This window comes from Venustampulla echinocandica (genome assembly GCF_003357145.1).
Source record: "Venustampulla echinocandica strain BP 5553 chromosome Unknown scaffold_9, whole genome shotgun sequence".
In the NCBI taxonomy this organism is placed as follows: domain Eukaryota; kingdom Fungi; phylum Ascomycota; class Leotiomycetes; order Helotiales; family Pleuroascaceae; genus Venustampulla; species Venustampulla echinocandica.
The window spans coordinates 1,191,297-1,202,812 of NW_022474214.1; the positions used below are offsets into that span (position 1 = coordinate 1,191,297).

The following is an 11,516-nucleotide window of genomic DNA, read 5'->3' on the forward strand; positions in this document are numbered from 1 at the left end:
GGGGTAGGAAAATCTTCCCCTTACAAATGCAAGGCCTAACATATTCGTTTTCCATTTCTTTGAGATTGGTATTACTAATTGGATGCTGCCAATGTTTTCTGTCTGAATTAGCTCTGATGGCATGGATCGGTTTCGGGGGCTCGGCCTCCGAGGGCCCGACTCGCCCCCGTTTTCAAACGACGAAATCTTTTCGCAATATGGAATACACACCTCCTAACTAATGCGATATCGTCTTCCCTTTTATAGCCTCTCGGTGCCGATAACGTCCATCGGAACAGCCATCAAATGGACGACACTCGAAAACCCCAGCGGTCACCTCTCCTGTGCGAGAGCAAAGCAGATCCACTGCCGCCGATTGCTGTAAGACCCCCCCTGCTTCTCAGCCTGCATGGTTTCGTACCGCTTGCATTCGTGTTCATCTGTTGGAATAGTTTCCGCTTCTACAGCCACCCGCTCTCTTTGAAATTCCTTATTGCTAAGGGCAAAAGCGTGGATTACCACGTGACATGGGGTGTTGTCATTAGGAGTCGACTCTTGTATGCTCCATTATTGTCTAATGTGAAACTAACCCCAGGGAACTTATAGGCCATGTCTAATGGATGCAAAGTAGCGGTTGCCTATATGGATTCGAAAGACTGGAAACCACGTGACTAATTCCGCGTGATGTGATTCTCCAACCCGAGGTTCCTTGATCTTCTCTGTGCCTGCATTTTCATCATAATATCTCTAGAGTTGAATTCGAAGAAGCTGATCAAAATCTCTTTTTAGTGCGACGTCTGCTACTTTAGAAAGGTAAATTTCCAATTTGAGCTCTGCTAATAAAGTCCTTGCCACATTAAATGGATATGTTTTTATGTTTGGACTAATACCTCATTAAAGATACGATGTGATCGAAGGAGTCCATGTGGGAACTGCATGGATTCTCGAGTTTCTTGCCTACGAGAACGTCAGAAGCCAGAGCGAAGGTCTCGAGAAGCATTCCCTAAAGAGGTGTATGTTGGAATCTAACTGTTACAAAAGCATGTTTTGCTGACATTAAATTTAGCTCGGAAGCCATAAATGAGATCAAAGAACGTATAACGACTCTGGAAAGCTCAGTTAGCGATTTGATCGCCCTCACAACTAAATCTATCATAGATCCCCACAATACCAAGACGGCCCCTCGAAAGAGAACTCGTATGGAAGCCTTCGGTGGAGATCCTTATCAGTACGAGTCACCTCGTGGATCGAATTTTGCTTACATTTCAGCTACCGCCGAATCGCATGTTACTCCCCCCTTTTCTGCTTATGAAGCTCAGACGATGATTCAAGAAGAGTTAACTCGTGCTCCCGGCTTGAGTGCAAAAAAGCAGGCTGCCTTTCAGTCTGCGTTATCCTCTCTCAAGCAAAGTTTGAATACATCAATGATTGACCATGATCCCTCAAGCGAAAGAAATTTGGAACAGGACCTAGAAAACCTGTCAATCCCACATATAACCTTGATACAGTGGATGTTGCAGTGTAGGTTTCTGAAATATGTTCTACAGATTATACTCTGACCTGTTACTAGCTGATGATTCCGGTAGATCGGTATGCTCCAACGAGTTCATGCCACTTACATCGCGGAAGACGATCGCTCGGATGGCTCAAGATATTCTCAATAAACCTACGAATCACTCCAGCCCTGCTAACTTGATATGCGTTGCCGCGTATGCTGGGTATTTCTTGCAGGAGATCGTTCTCTCAGGACACGGCGACAGCACAGGTTTGGAAGAACAGCTACGTCTCCAAGCACTAGACTACTTTTCAACGGCACGAACCACAGTCTCACGCATTCTTCTGCAAGCCTCACCAAGCCTCGAGAATCTTCAGGGGTTCCTCTATGGTGTAGGTTCTCTTTTCTTTTGCTCAAAGATGATTTACTAATCATGCGGCAGAATATGCTTGCGCAAGAAGCTGGCGATTTTTCGGCAGCCTGGCTCCTCACAGAAGCTGCTAGTACTATGTGCCTTGACATGAAACTCCACAAAAAGGGCAATACCTTCGAAAATGGCCCTCGTGACATAGCAATCGAGGCATACTACTGCTTCGCTATCTGCTACAAGAACGACAAGGGTTTAGCGATGAATCTTGACCGTCCAGCCTTTCTGCAGGACTCCATAATTGAAATTGACCTACTCAAACCACCGACTACGACATCAGTTATCCTTGACAACTTCACCATTTATCTCCAGCTTGCGCAGGTCCAAAGCTGCATTGCCACCGAATTACGGCTAGCTAACGGAGCGAGTCGACGCGCGGCCCTCATGTCGAATCTACTGGCCAAGATGAATCAAATCTGGAAGCTAAATACAGAAGTATGTCTCTGACTTTGTCCGGCGCGCTTTGCTTGGTTAATATATATATAGTTACAAAATCAAATGAAACAGATAGGCGATAAGTACGACTCGGAGATGGAGTCAGCTATGGTGGACTTTGCATACTACTCGGTGAAGACAGTACTGTTCCACTCCGGGGCAGAACGATTGCGTCCGGAATATAACCAAGCGTATTTGGATGCCGCACGATCTGCATTGAATGCCGTTCAAAGAGCCCGGGAACTTTCTTACTCGTCACAGTATAATAGTGCCTATATGCAAAATTCCTTTGCACATTGGTTAGTATTAATTCTACCCGAGCTGAACCTTGAGCCTCATATTTACGTGGCGATGGATTATAATTATTATTCCATCGATATCATTACCACTCGATATATTGCTAAACTATGCAATAGGACAATCCTCCATTATCCTTTCACACCCTTCTTCGTCTTATTCTGCAATGTTATCTCAAGCCGCTCTACACCAGACTACAATATCATGCTACAGTTTGTTGCATATCTTGAAGAAGCAAAAGAAATTGTATAGTTATAGCCCTCTTCCACCCGCTTTTATATTTAATGCGACAAAGCTAATGAACATAATTACCCAGAGCATCTCCGTTGCAAAACTTTACAAACTGTGTATCCCATTCTCCTCATTAGCTTCTAGCATCTTGAGTTCGGAGGACTGCACCACACCATTAGAACCCAACAACCTATCGAACAGTGGTAAGGGAATGGTACCATTTAACCGGAACGCTTCTAGCAACGGACCGATTATACGAAGCCAATCCCCTCCTCCTCACCCGATCGTGGCATACGATTCTCCCGCTCTATTACAGTCGGAATTTAACGTTACGCCCCAGTCAATTCCAAGCTTAGGCCAGGACCTTAATAGCGATCTCTGTAGCAACAATTTCCTTGATGACTTTATGAATACACAGCCTATGCTACAATGGCTGGATTCGGATTTCTCAGCGTTGGAAGAAGTATGGGCTGCGGCTGGGGATACACACTACTAGAAAAACAAATCATCTACCTAGGTAGAGCATTTTGAATTTTGCTCCAAATGATATAAAGGAATTTAATTGCTACATCTCCAAAACTCCGCCAGTGGCTGAGTGATCGCCCCTCCGTTGAATATAGTTTATCTAGGTAATAGCCGCTCTTTTATAGAGTAGTAGGCGCTATACTAAACAGCCGGAATAACCTTAAAGAAAAATTTCAGCAAGCAAGTGCTTTTAGGCAAAAATGAAGGAATGCCATTTATTATTTCATTCTTCTTGTACCTTCCGTTATAGCAAATTTGTGTGCAAAGGTTTACACTATGGCAGGCGAGATAAAAATAGAGCTTGACATTGGACCAGGAGTGTGAACTTGAGCGATGTGAACAGCAGTGCTGTGAGGGTCCGGAATGGGCTCAATCTGAGAATGAGTGCGGTTGTGTGGCTGGTCATGCCCAGGAACACTAAGAATCAAAGACATGTAGAGAACCTGCAATTCCATAAGTTAAACTTTAGGCTGATGGCAGGTGGTGAGCGCTAGGATGGATGTTGTGGCAAAATGGGGGAAAGCATCCCGTCGTTACAGGATCGTCGAGAGGCGTGCGCTGTAAGAGGTTGATGGTATAAGGATTGCGGTATGGAGGTTTTGGATGGAGGCTTGACGTGATGTTTAGATGAATTGAATTTATGTTTACCTACGCCGGGGAATGGCGACGGGTCAACGATAAGCCGGGTTCAAGAGTCATGGTGACGAGTAACATGTGGCCCTCGAAGGTCGAGAACAATAAAGGGTGGTTATGTTGACGAGGCCACTAGCCTTCGACGACCTCGCTCACGCCTTTGTCGATCGCACCAGCGACTACTCAGAGGGACATAGAAATAGCATACCCATGGAACGCATACCTCTGGCCGAAATATACATCCATACCATCAACCTATCATATTTCCGGCTAGAAGACTCGAAGACTCCTACTGACCATATTCTTTATCAGAAATAAGATCAATGAATACCCCATTGCCAATGCTTCAAGCTACAAACTCTGAGAAGATCTCCCCACAAGAACATTTAAGGATCTCAATCTCGTGAGTTATGGGATTTCCTATAGTACATAGTGGAATATTAATCATTGCAAGTTGGTTCATGCGTTTAATAGCGATCTAATGCAACTGGCGAACATAATCATTACAGATGCAGAAGTAGTGAGCCAAACAGTTGATGGGAAAGGTCGACCGACGCTGGCATAAATATCAACTGGAGAGGATCGCGCAAATTAACATTCAAGCATAGATTCAGGCATTTACATGTCACGATTGATACTGGAAATTAGGGCGGCGATTCTTTCATATTGATATATCTAGTACTCAACAGAGTACATCATCGCACTGTGGGTATCTAAATGATAGCCACCCCTTTAATTTTAGTTTCTCTCTCTGTCCCGATGCTTGGGATGCTACCTGGTCTCTTACTCCCGATGCTTGGGATCAACCTGCTTTCTCTCTGTCTCTGTCCCGATGCTTGGGATTCTACCTGGTCTCTTACTCCCGATGCTTGGGATCAACCTGCTTTCTCTCTGTCCCTGTCCCGATGATTGGGATGCTATCTCGTGTTGTCTGTCTCTGTCCCGATGCTTGGGATGCTACCGTGGGTATCTATTGATAGCCACCTCTGTTTCTTTCCGGCCCTCTGTTTGGGCCACCAGGGAGATCACGATACTGGGATCGTATGTCGCCTCCGCCGCCTCTGCCGCGGTGTCTGTTTCTGCGTCCTCCTCTGCCACCACCTCGGTAGTTGCCGAACGTGGCCCCAGCATTGTTGGCAACTGTCCCAGATTGGGAGTTTATTAAGCTCATCATCCGATTGAAAGTGGATGAGCCGGCCATCTCAAGGGCCGATCCAACGAAGTTCATTAACTGAGGATCGTTTCCCATTCCCATTCTAGGTCCATATGCGGGCTGGGATTGGTTCCGCGGATTGTGGGTAGATCTGGACCACCGTGAATAATCTCTGCCGGGGTTATTGCCGGTAAATCGACGGTTTTCGGGATTATGCATGGAGTCCCTCAAGCGCGGTGCCTGTTCAGCTGCCAGAGCACCACGACCCCCCCGTCGCGCAGCAGCATGACGATGGGGTACTGGTCTGTAGAGTACATTCACCGGGAGACCTGGCTCGGTCTCACCCCGGGTAAACGCGTTTCCGAATCTTGCCTTCCACCCCTCTGGGGTCTGTTCAGCGGCAGGAATCTGGTCGAATTGAGCCACTAGAGGATCTACAACGTGTTGGAACGGAAGTTGTGGCCTATGTACTTGATGTCTTTCGAGGGCGAATCTGCCGCTTTGTGGGCATTGGGGCCTCCGTCGCCAAGCATCGAGATCTAAGTCCCAAAGATCCCACGGACATCGGATGGGTGGTTTATTGTACCTCTTGACAATGAAGAAGGTCCTAGCTTCTCTTGTAGTGCGCCGTTGCCGGGTGCAAGTCGCAGCGTTGTGTAAATTGGTATTGCACCAAGGACAGGCGTTGATGAAGCCGCCATCATCAAGCGGAGAAAGGCGCATTTGAACGGAGTGGCTTGGCTGACCACAGTTGCCACATGTCAAGTTGGCTGGTGGAGGCACAAACTGATCTTGGTGCTCTTCGGGGGCAACCACTGATGATGCCACCGTAGAGGCTCCTGGGAGGGCTTCTCTTATTCCTTGCATGGAGATCGGGAGATTTCCCCTATGCTGTGTTCCATATTGAACAGTTTCGGTATCTGAGCCTTGGTTAGCATATGTAGTCACAAATTGTAAGGGGTTAAGGATGAAAACCTTCGTCCAAATCATTCGATGTTGCTAAGCCGCGAGCTTGTTGCTCTTGGGACATCTGGACCAGATTAGTCGGAGCTTGCTGCTCCTGGGACATCTGGGGATAGTTAGCTAGAGCATGTTGCTCATCTCTCGAGATCTCGCCCTGGTGGGGGAGGTTATGGACGTGGGAGCCGTGAGCTGTCTGCTCGGCATCTTCTAACTCATCTTGCGACATATAGTCGATCTCAGATCCCTGATCATTTGCCAGAGGCAAACCCAGGGTTGTATCGAGGTATTCGTTCGTAGCCATGGTTTCTAACTGTGTGTGAACGTGAATGTGGATGTGGATGTGGATGTGGATGTGGATGTGGATGTGGATGTGGATGTGGATGTGGATGGAAGAGGATTCGAGTGTTGCAGGTCGCGTCTTCGGGATATCCAGAGGGTAGGTCTCGCTTAACGCGTGTGTATATCACGTGACCCACCCCCCTTAACTATCAAAATCAACTCGTCCGACGAATTTCCAACTCCGCGACGCTTATATTCCAACGTTTGACATATATTATATTAATTCACGACGATGTCTCTTATCGCGTCTAAAGAATATAGAGTAGAGCGCACTGCAGAGATGCCGTGTTGGGCAGAGAGAAAATGGAGAATGCTTGATGTCCTCCGTTGCCCTGGATCAATAACTGATGATTTGATAGCAGAACTAATATGCATCGTCAATGAGACGAATAATGAGTTACTCGAGCCCAAGCCACATATCGATACTCACCGGAGCAAGTATAACCTACCATGCAAAACATATATACTAATAATAGCGTAGTAAAAGCATCAGCAGAACGCTTGATCGATGATTACAACGGCGAGAAACAGGCAACACAACTGCTAAGAAGTATCCCGAAACCGATAGTTGAGGCTATAATTGATGGTACAATCGGATACCGATATAAAGCAGATCCAGACTTTGCCCAGCTTTTTACAAAAGACGGATGCCCTGGTGTTTACTTAAACACATTCCTTGTAAAAGGAACAGGTAAGGGGCTCAACTCGAAGCAATGGAAAGCCCTTCAAGATATTATAACTCGGTATGTTACTAAAACCAACCAAGGGATATCTGCCTACAGCATTAACTAGAATTAGATACCTCGATGGTCAGAAACACATCATCGACGAGAATTCCACAAAGGATCAAGAGGCGAATGCGGAAGAGGCTGCTAGAATCGAATACGCTTATAACCGGTCGAACCTCAGTCTAGATTATTTCCGAGAGATGACTAGAGAAGGCAAAAGAGCCTTTACCCAACCAATCCGAGAACAAGACCGCAGATTTTGCAGACTACTATCGAATAGGATCTGCTTCGACATCGATCCAAGTGGGACAACACCTCAGCTACAATCTCCTGCCCAGGTTGGCTGCTCCCAGAATCTAGGAGGGAGGATGCCGGAATATAGCCCGGACTGTGGGATGAAGAATACCCCAAACCTATGGGCACTTATAATTAAGTGTCTTGCAGTATTAAATATCGAAATCGAGCATATATCGCTACCTATTTTAAAGGTCTGGAGGCATGATCATCTTGCTATTGCAGAAACGCTTATCACAGAGCTAGCATCGTCGATGGTCGAGTACGGGGGGATTAACCCAATACAACCTGGGAACGCAACCCTTACGGTAGAAAACGATCTCTTTGAAGTACGGTTGCAGGCGTTCGTCGAGAGCGCAAGGATTGCGGATGACATGGAAGCTTCTTTGGTCCAGGCCAAGTTGCGAATTGAGCTGCTCGAGTCGATAAAGGACGTGGAGAGATATGGGGATGATTTAGAGGAGATGGACGAACGCGTCTCGATTGTACAGGAGCGTCAGGAGAAGATGATCTCAGCCATGAGGCAGATGACGAAAGAGCTCGAGGAGGACACAGAGAAGCTTTGCGAGGAGGATCCAGCCAAATCAATGGCAACTATCAAAGAGCGCAAAGCGCAGCTCGCCTTCAGGATGAAGACTTTAGACTGGCTCCAAGGCATCAAGGACAAGAGAGACATGGACGATGGAATCAGCATGGATTCTATTGTACTTCAACCGCGTTAGTAGCAGCGAGCTACAAATGGGTAGATGACCGTCACTTCAACAGCAGTTGATTGATTCGGCATTCGAGATGTAAAGCAATGAGCTTTTACATTGAATCGTCGTTTCCTTGTGGATTTGCTCTGCCTTCGACCGCATCAGCGGCAAGTGGATATGTCAAGAGGACGCCGTCGACTGTAATTTAGACTTATGGATCACATTCGTTGATCTGCTAAATAGAAGTAGTTGCCCTGTTCCGGTATATATTGACAAGTCTTTTTAAACGTATGTTATCGAGTCCCATTGCTTCCAGTCCAGTTCCAGTATAAGATGGCCTCGATGGCGGTGAGTAGACTTGTCAAGCTCTCACGTGATGTTTTGGGCGGCTCTGGGTTGCGTTGTTATACCATCTCCTCAACTTCGAATTCGAAACTCTCCAACCTCCATACAAAACCACACATCAACCGCTACATGGACCATCTACGGGACATGAAGGTGGAGCACGGTGACCAGGTTCATCGGGCACAGTGGGCTGCCGAGTACCTGCTCTATTGCGCGTACGGTAGGTCGAATTTCCGTACTCGATCTGATGAATCTGAGATGTTTATTAACAAGGAAAAGTCGGGCAGGAACATGCCTCGGTCGAAGCCTTTGGCTGCCCACAGCCTCCTCCGATGACGACAGACCAAATCGAACGTTTTAAAAACGAGAGGCGGAGGAGAGCAGAGCAGCGAGCTCCTTCTAACCGCCCCAGACCAGCAGAGCAGCCAACTCCTGATATGCGCAGACCAACAGAGCAGCGAGCTCTTGCTATTCCCAGGCCAACAAAGCAGCGAGCTCATGCAATACCTAGACCAGAAGAGCAGCGAGCTCATGCAATGGCTAGACCAACAGAGCAGCGAGCTCGTGCAATGCCTAGACCAGAAGAGCAGCGAACTCATGCAATGGCTAGACCAACAGAGCAGNAATGGCTAGACCAACAGAGCAGCGAGCTCGTGCAATGCCTAGACCAGAAGAGCAGCGAACTCATGCAATGGCTAGACCAACAGAGCAGCGAGCTCATGCAATGGCTAGACCAACAGAGCAGCGAGCTCCTGATATGCCCAGATCAGCAGAGCAACAAGCTCCTGCTAAGCGCCCCAGACTAGCAGAGCAACAAGCTCCTGCTATTCCCACACCAGAAGAGCAGCAACCTCTTGCTATCCGCAAGGCAGTACGACCCACTGAGGCGCCCACCATTCTGCCAAAGAATCCGTCACTTGTAGACGTGGTGAAGCAAGCCAGAATAGAGGAACCGAAAGACGATCAGCTGGCAAGAAAGGGCAAGCTGCAAGATTTAGCACAAAATAGGCTGGAAGATCATATCAAGATGACGATGGACGCTGATAGAGCAAATGCTCGTTATATTGCCTGCAGAGAAAAGTTTATGGGCATTTGCTCGTTTATCGAGGAAGCCGAGAAGCTCCACCCAAATATGCCCGATTTCGAAATTCTTACGAAAGCCAATTCTTTAAGAAGGGAAAAGTTGACTTATTTTGGGTTTGGCGATAATGAAGTTGACGTTCTCCTACAGGTTGAGGATATTGTCAATTCTGATAGGACCGAATACGCGGCTTTTTTTAAGCGCAAGATAACTACCGAAGCCAAAGGTCAGGCACTCTGTCAAAGCTGCATCCTCAAAGAACGGGGATACAGTGTAGGCCATCGAGAAAGAGGGCGTGGGCAGCAAGGAAGCTGACAGCACATCCAAGCCAGAGAAGAGAAAGGGGAAGGAGGCCGCATAGAGCGTACCATGTCTTTTGGCAGGTCCTGTTCTCGTGTTAGATTGTTACGCTAATAAAAAGAATTTATTCGCGTGAAGACTCCCGTTTTAATCAATACATCATTTCCGTGATATCCACCCTTGACGTCTTCGACATTCGCTGCGAGAGTCAAATAATAAGTTGATCCTAGAGTATTGTTAAATCGATGTTGAAGTAGAGTTGATGCACCAGCCAGCGCGTATTACGTAAGTCCGAAATGCGACGTGTGGGTTCAGGCGCGCCAACGGGTAAGTATAGCGCATTCTTAGGAGAATTTGGAGCAAAACTCTTTTCGCCAGTATTATAAGGACTAACGGCCTTTACCTAGATATAAATCTAATATCGCGCAAATATCCGACCGAAATTGAGATATTTACACTACTCGAATATCTCAATTCAGTTAGATATAGAGGATATAGTAGGTAGACCTAGGAATAGCTTTACTTTACGATCAGCTAGATATTCGAATAGCAGAGTATAGTACTCTACGCCGACTATCCAGATTGTATAGAAATAGTATACAAGCTCGATATCGGCGACATATAAGTAATAGTTGTAAGTGCCTGATATTTCTAGCCAAAAGAGTTTTGCAGCAACTTCGACTATTAATATACTATCACTAAGCCCCTTCGGGATGTTTAGCACACTGGCTCTGGAGGTACAGGAGATTGGCAGAAGTTTATACTATAAAATATGTCACTACGCAAGATACGGAAGAGACACGCAATTGATCACAGTTGGAGGCGCGCATATATCTTTAGCCACCTACTATACTCGGCATTTGTTCTTGACAAGAAGGCGGCAAGCGAGAAACAAGCAATAGGTAATGGGAAATATCAATCACTTACGTCACGTTTAGGAATACGAAATAGCTGTATGATGTCAATTAATCTTCTACTATTCTTCTCAAGTGAACTAAGCCATATTTATCTGCAAATATTCTCGAGGAAATCTCCCCTTTCAGACTCTTCGTCACTAGAAGATCCCTCGCCATTTTCGTCATCTACTTGTGAACTATCATCAATAAAGCTGTTGACTCCAATGCTTTCAGCAAAATCTGCACTCTCGTCTTGGGAATCGTGAGCTAGCTTGGTATCTCTAGCATTCGCTCTCATCTTAAGAGTCGAGTTCGTCACTCGGGCTATTGCCTGCGGATTTGTCATTTGCAAACCTAGGTAATCATCTTGTGTTTCCCAAGGCTCGGCCCCAGCCTCCCACAAACTTCCAGATTGCTCCTAGTTCTGTTTCCGTGCTCGAATGGGTTTGCGTCTGGAGCTCAGCACCCGCTGTTTTTTCAGCGCGAGAGTGTTCGGTCTGTGCCCGACCTTGCCAGCTTTGACTGGGTCACGGGAGTATTTCCTTCACCCTGTGTCGACGCGCCCTTTATCGTTAGCAAACCGGGGTGTCTTTCGGTATACCTATCCTAGGCGTCGAATATCCAGTCGACGACGAGTTTTGTAAATCTTTTTGTTACATCCAAAGCTGCATTAATCCCTCGCGATGCCTTGTGGGGTCGT

The 11,516-nt window shown here is 46.7% G+C and overlaps 5 protein-coding genes across 5 annotated transcripts; 3 read left to right on the forward strand and 2 right to left on the reverse strand.

Moving 5' to 3' along the window:
• Nucleotides 1-915: 915 nt before the first annotated feature.
• Nucleotides 916-3,360, forward strand: BP5553_09129 (uncharacterized protein; the record flags this gene model as incomplete). Its single annotated transcript, XM_032017752.1, has 7 exons — nt 916-992; nt 1,046-1,500; nt 1,550-1,866; nt 1,917-2,336; nt 2,388-2,635; nt 2,753-2,879; nt 2,950-3,360. The coding sequence occupies 7 exons, from the start codon at nt 916-918 to the stop codon at nt 3,358-3,360; spliced, it is 2,055 nt and encodes a 684-aa protein (XP_031866395.1).
• A 1,632-nt stretch (nt 3,361-4,992) lies between these two features.
• On the reverse strand, nt 4,993-6,439 carry BP5553_09130 (uncharacterized protein; the record flags this gene model as incomplete). Its single annotated transcript, XM_032017753.1, has 2 exons — nt 4,993-6,095; nt 6,151-6,439. 2 exons carry the CDS (start codon nt 6,437-6,439, stop codon nt 4,993-4,995), a joined length of 1,392 nt encoding a protein of 463 aa, XP_031866396.1.
• A 430-nt stretch (nt 6,440-6,869) lies between these two features.
• Nucleotides 6,870-8,221, forward strand: BP5553_09131 (uncharacterized protein; the record flags this gene model as incomplete). The annotated part of the gene is made up of 3 exons (XM_032017754.1): nt 6,870-6,915; nt 6,959-7,220; nt 7,276-8,221. 3 exons carry the CDS (start codon nt 6,870-6,872, stop codon nt 8,219-8,221), a joined length of 1,254 nt encoding a protein of 417 aa, XP_031866397.1.
• Nucleotides 8,222-9,164: 943 nt separating this feature from the next.
• On the forward strand, nt 9,165-9,981 carry BP5553_09132 (uncharacterized protein; the record flags this gene model as incomplete). Its single annotated transcript, XM_032017755.1, has 2 exons — nt 9,165-9,893; nt 9,949-9,981. The coding sequence occupies 2 exons, from the start codon at nt 9,165-9,167 to the stop codon at nt 9,979-9,981; spliced, it is 762 nt and encodes a 253-aa protein (XP_031866398.1).
• A 944-nt stretch (nt 9,982-10,925) lies between these two features.
• On the reverse strand, nt 10,926-11,162 carry BP5553_09133 (uncharacterized protein; the record flags this gene model as incomplete). Its single annotated transcript, XM_032017756.1, has 1 exon — nt 10,926-11,162. The coding sequence occupies one exon, from the start codon at nt 11,160-11,162 to the stop codon at nt 10,926-10,928; it is 237 nt and encodes a 78-aa protein (XP_031866399.1).
• Nucleotides 11,163-11,516: the final 354 nt, after the last annotated feature.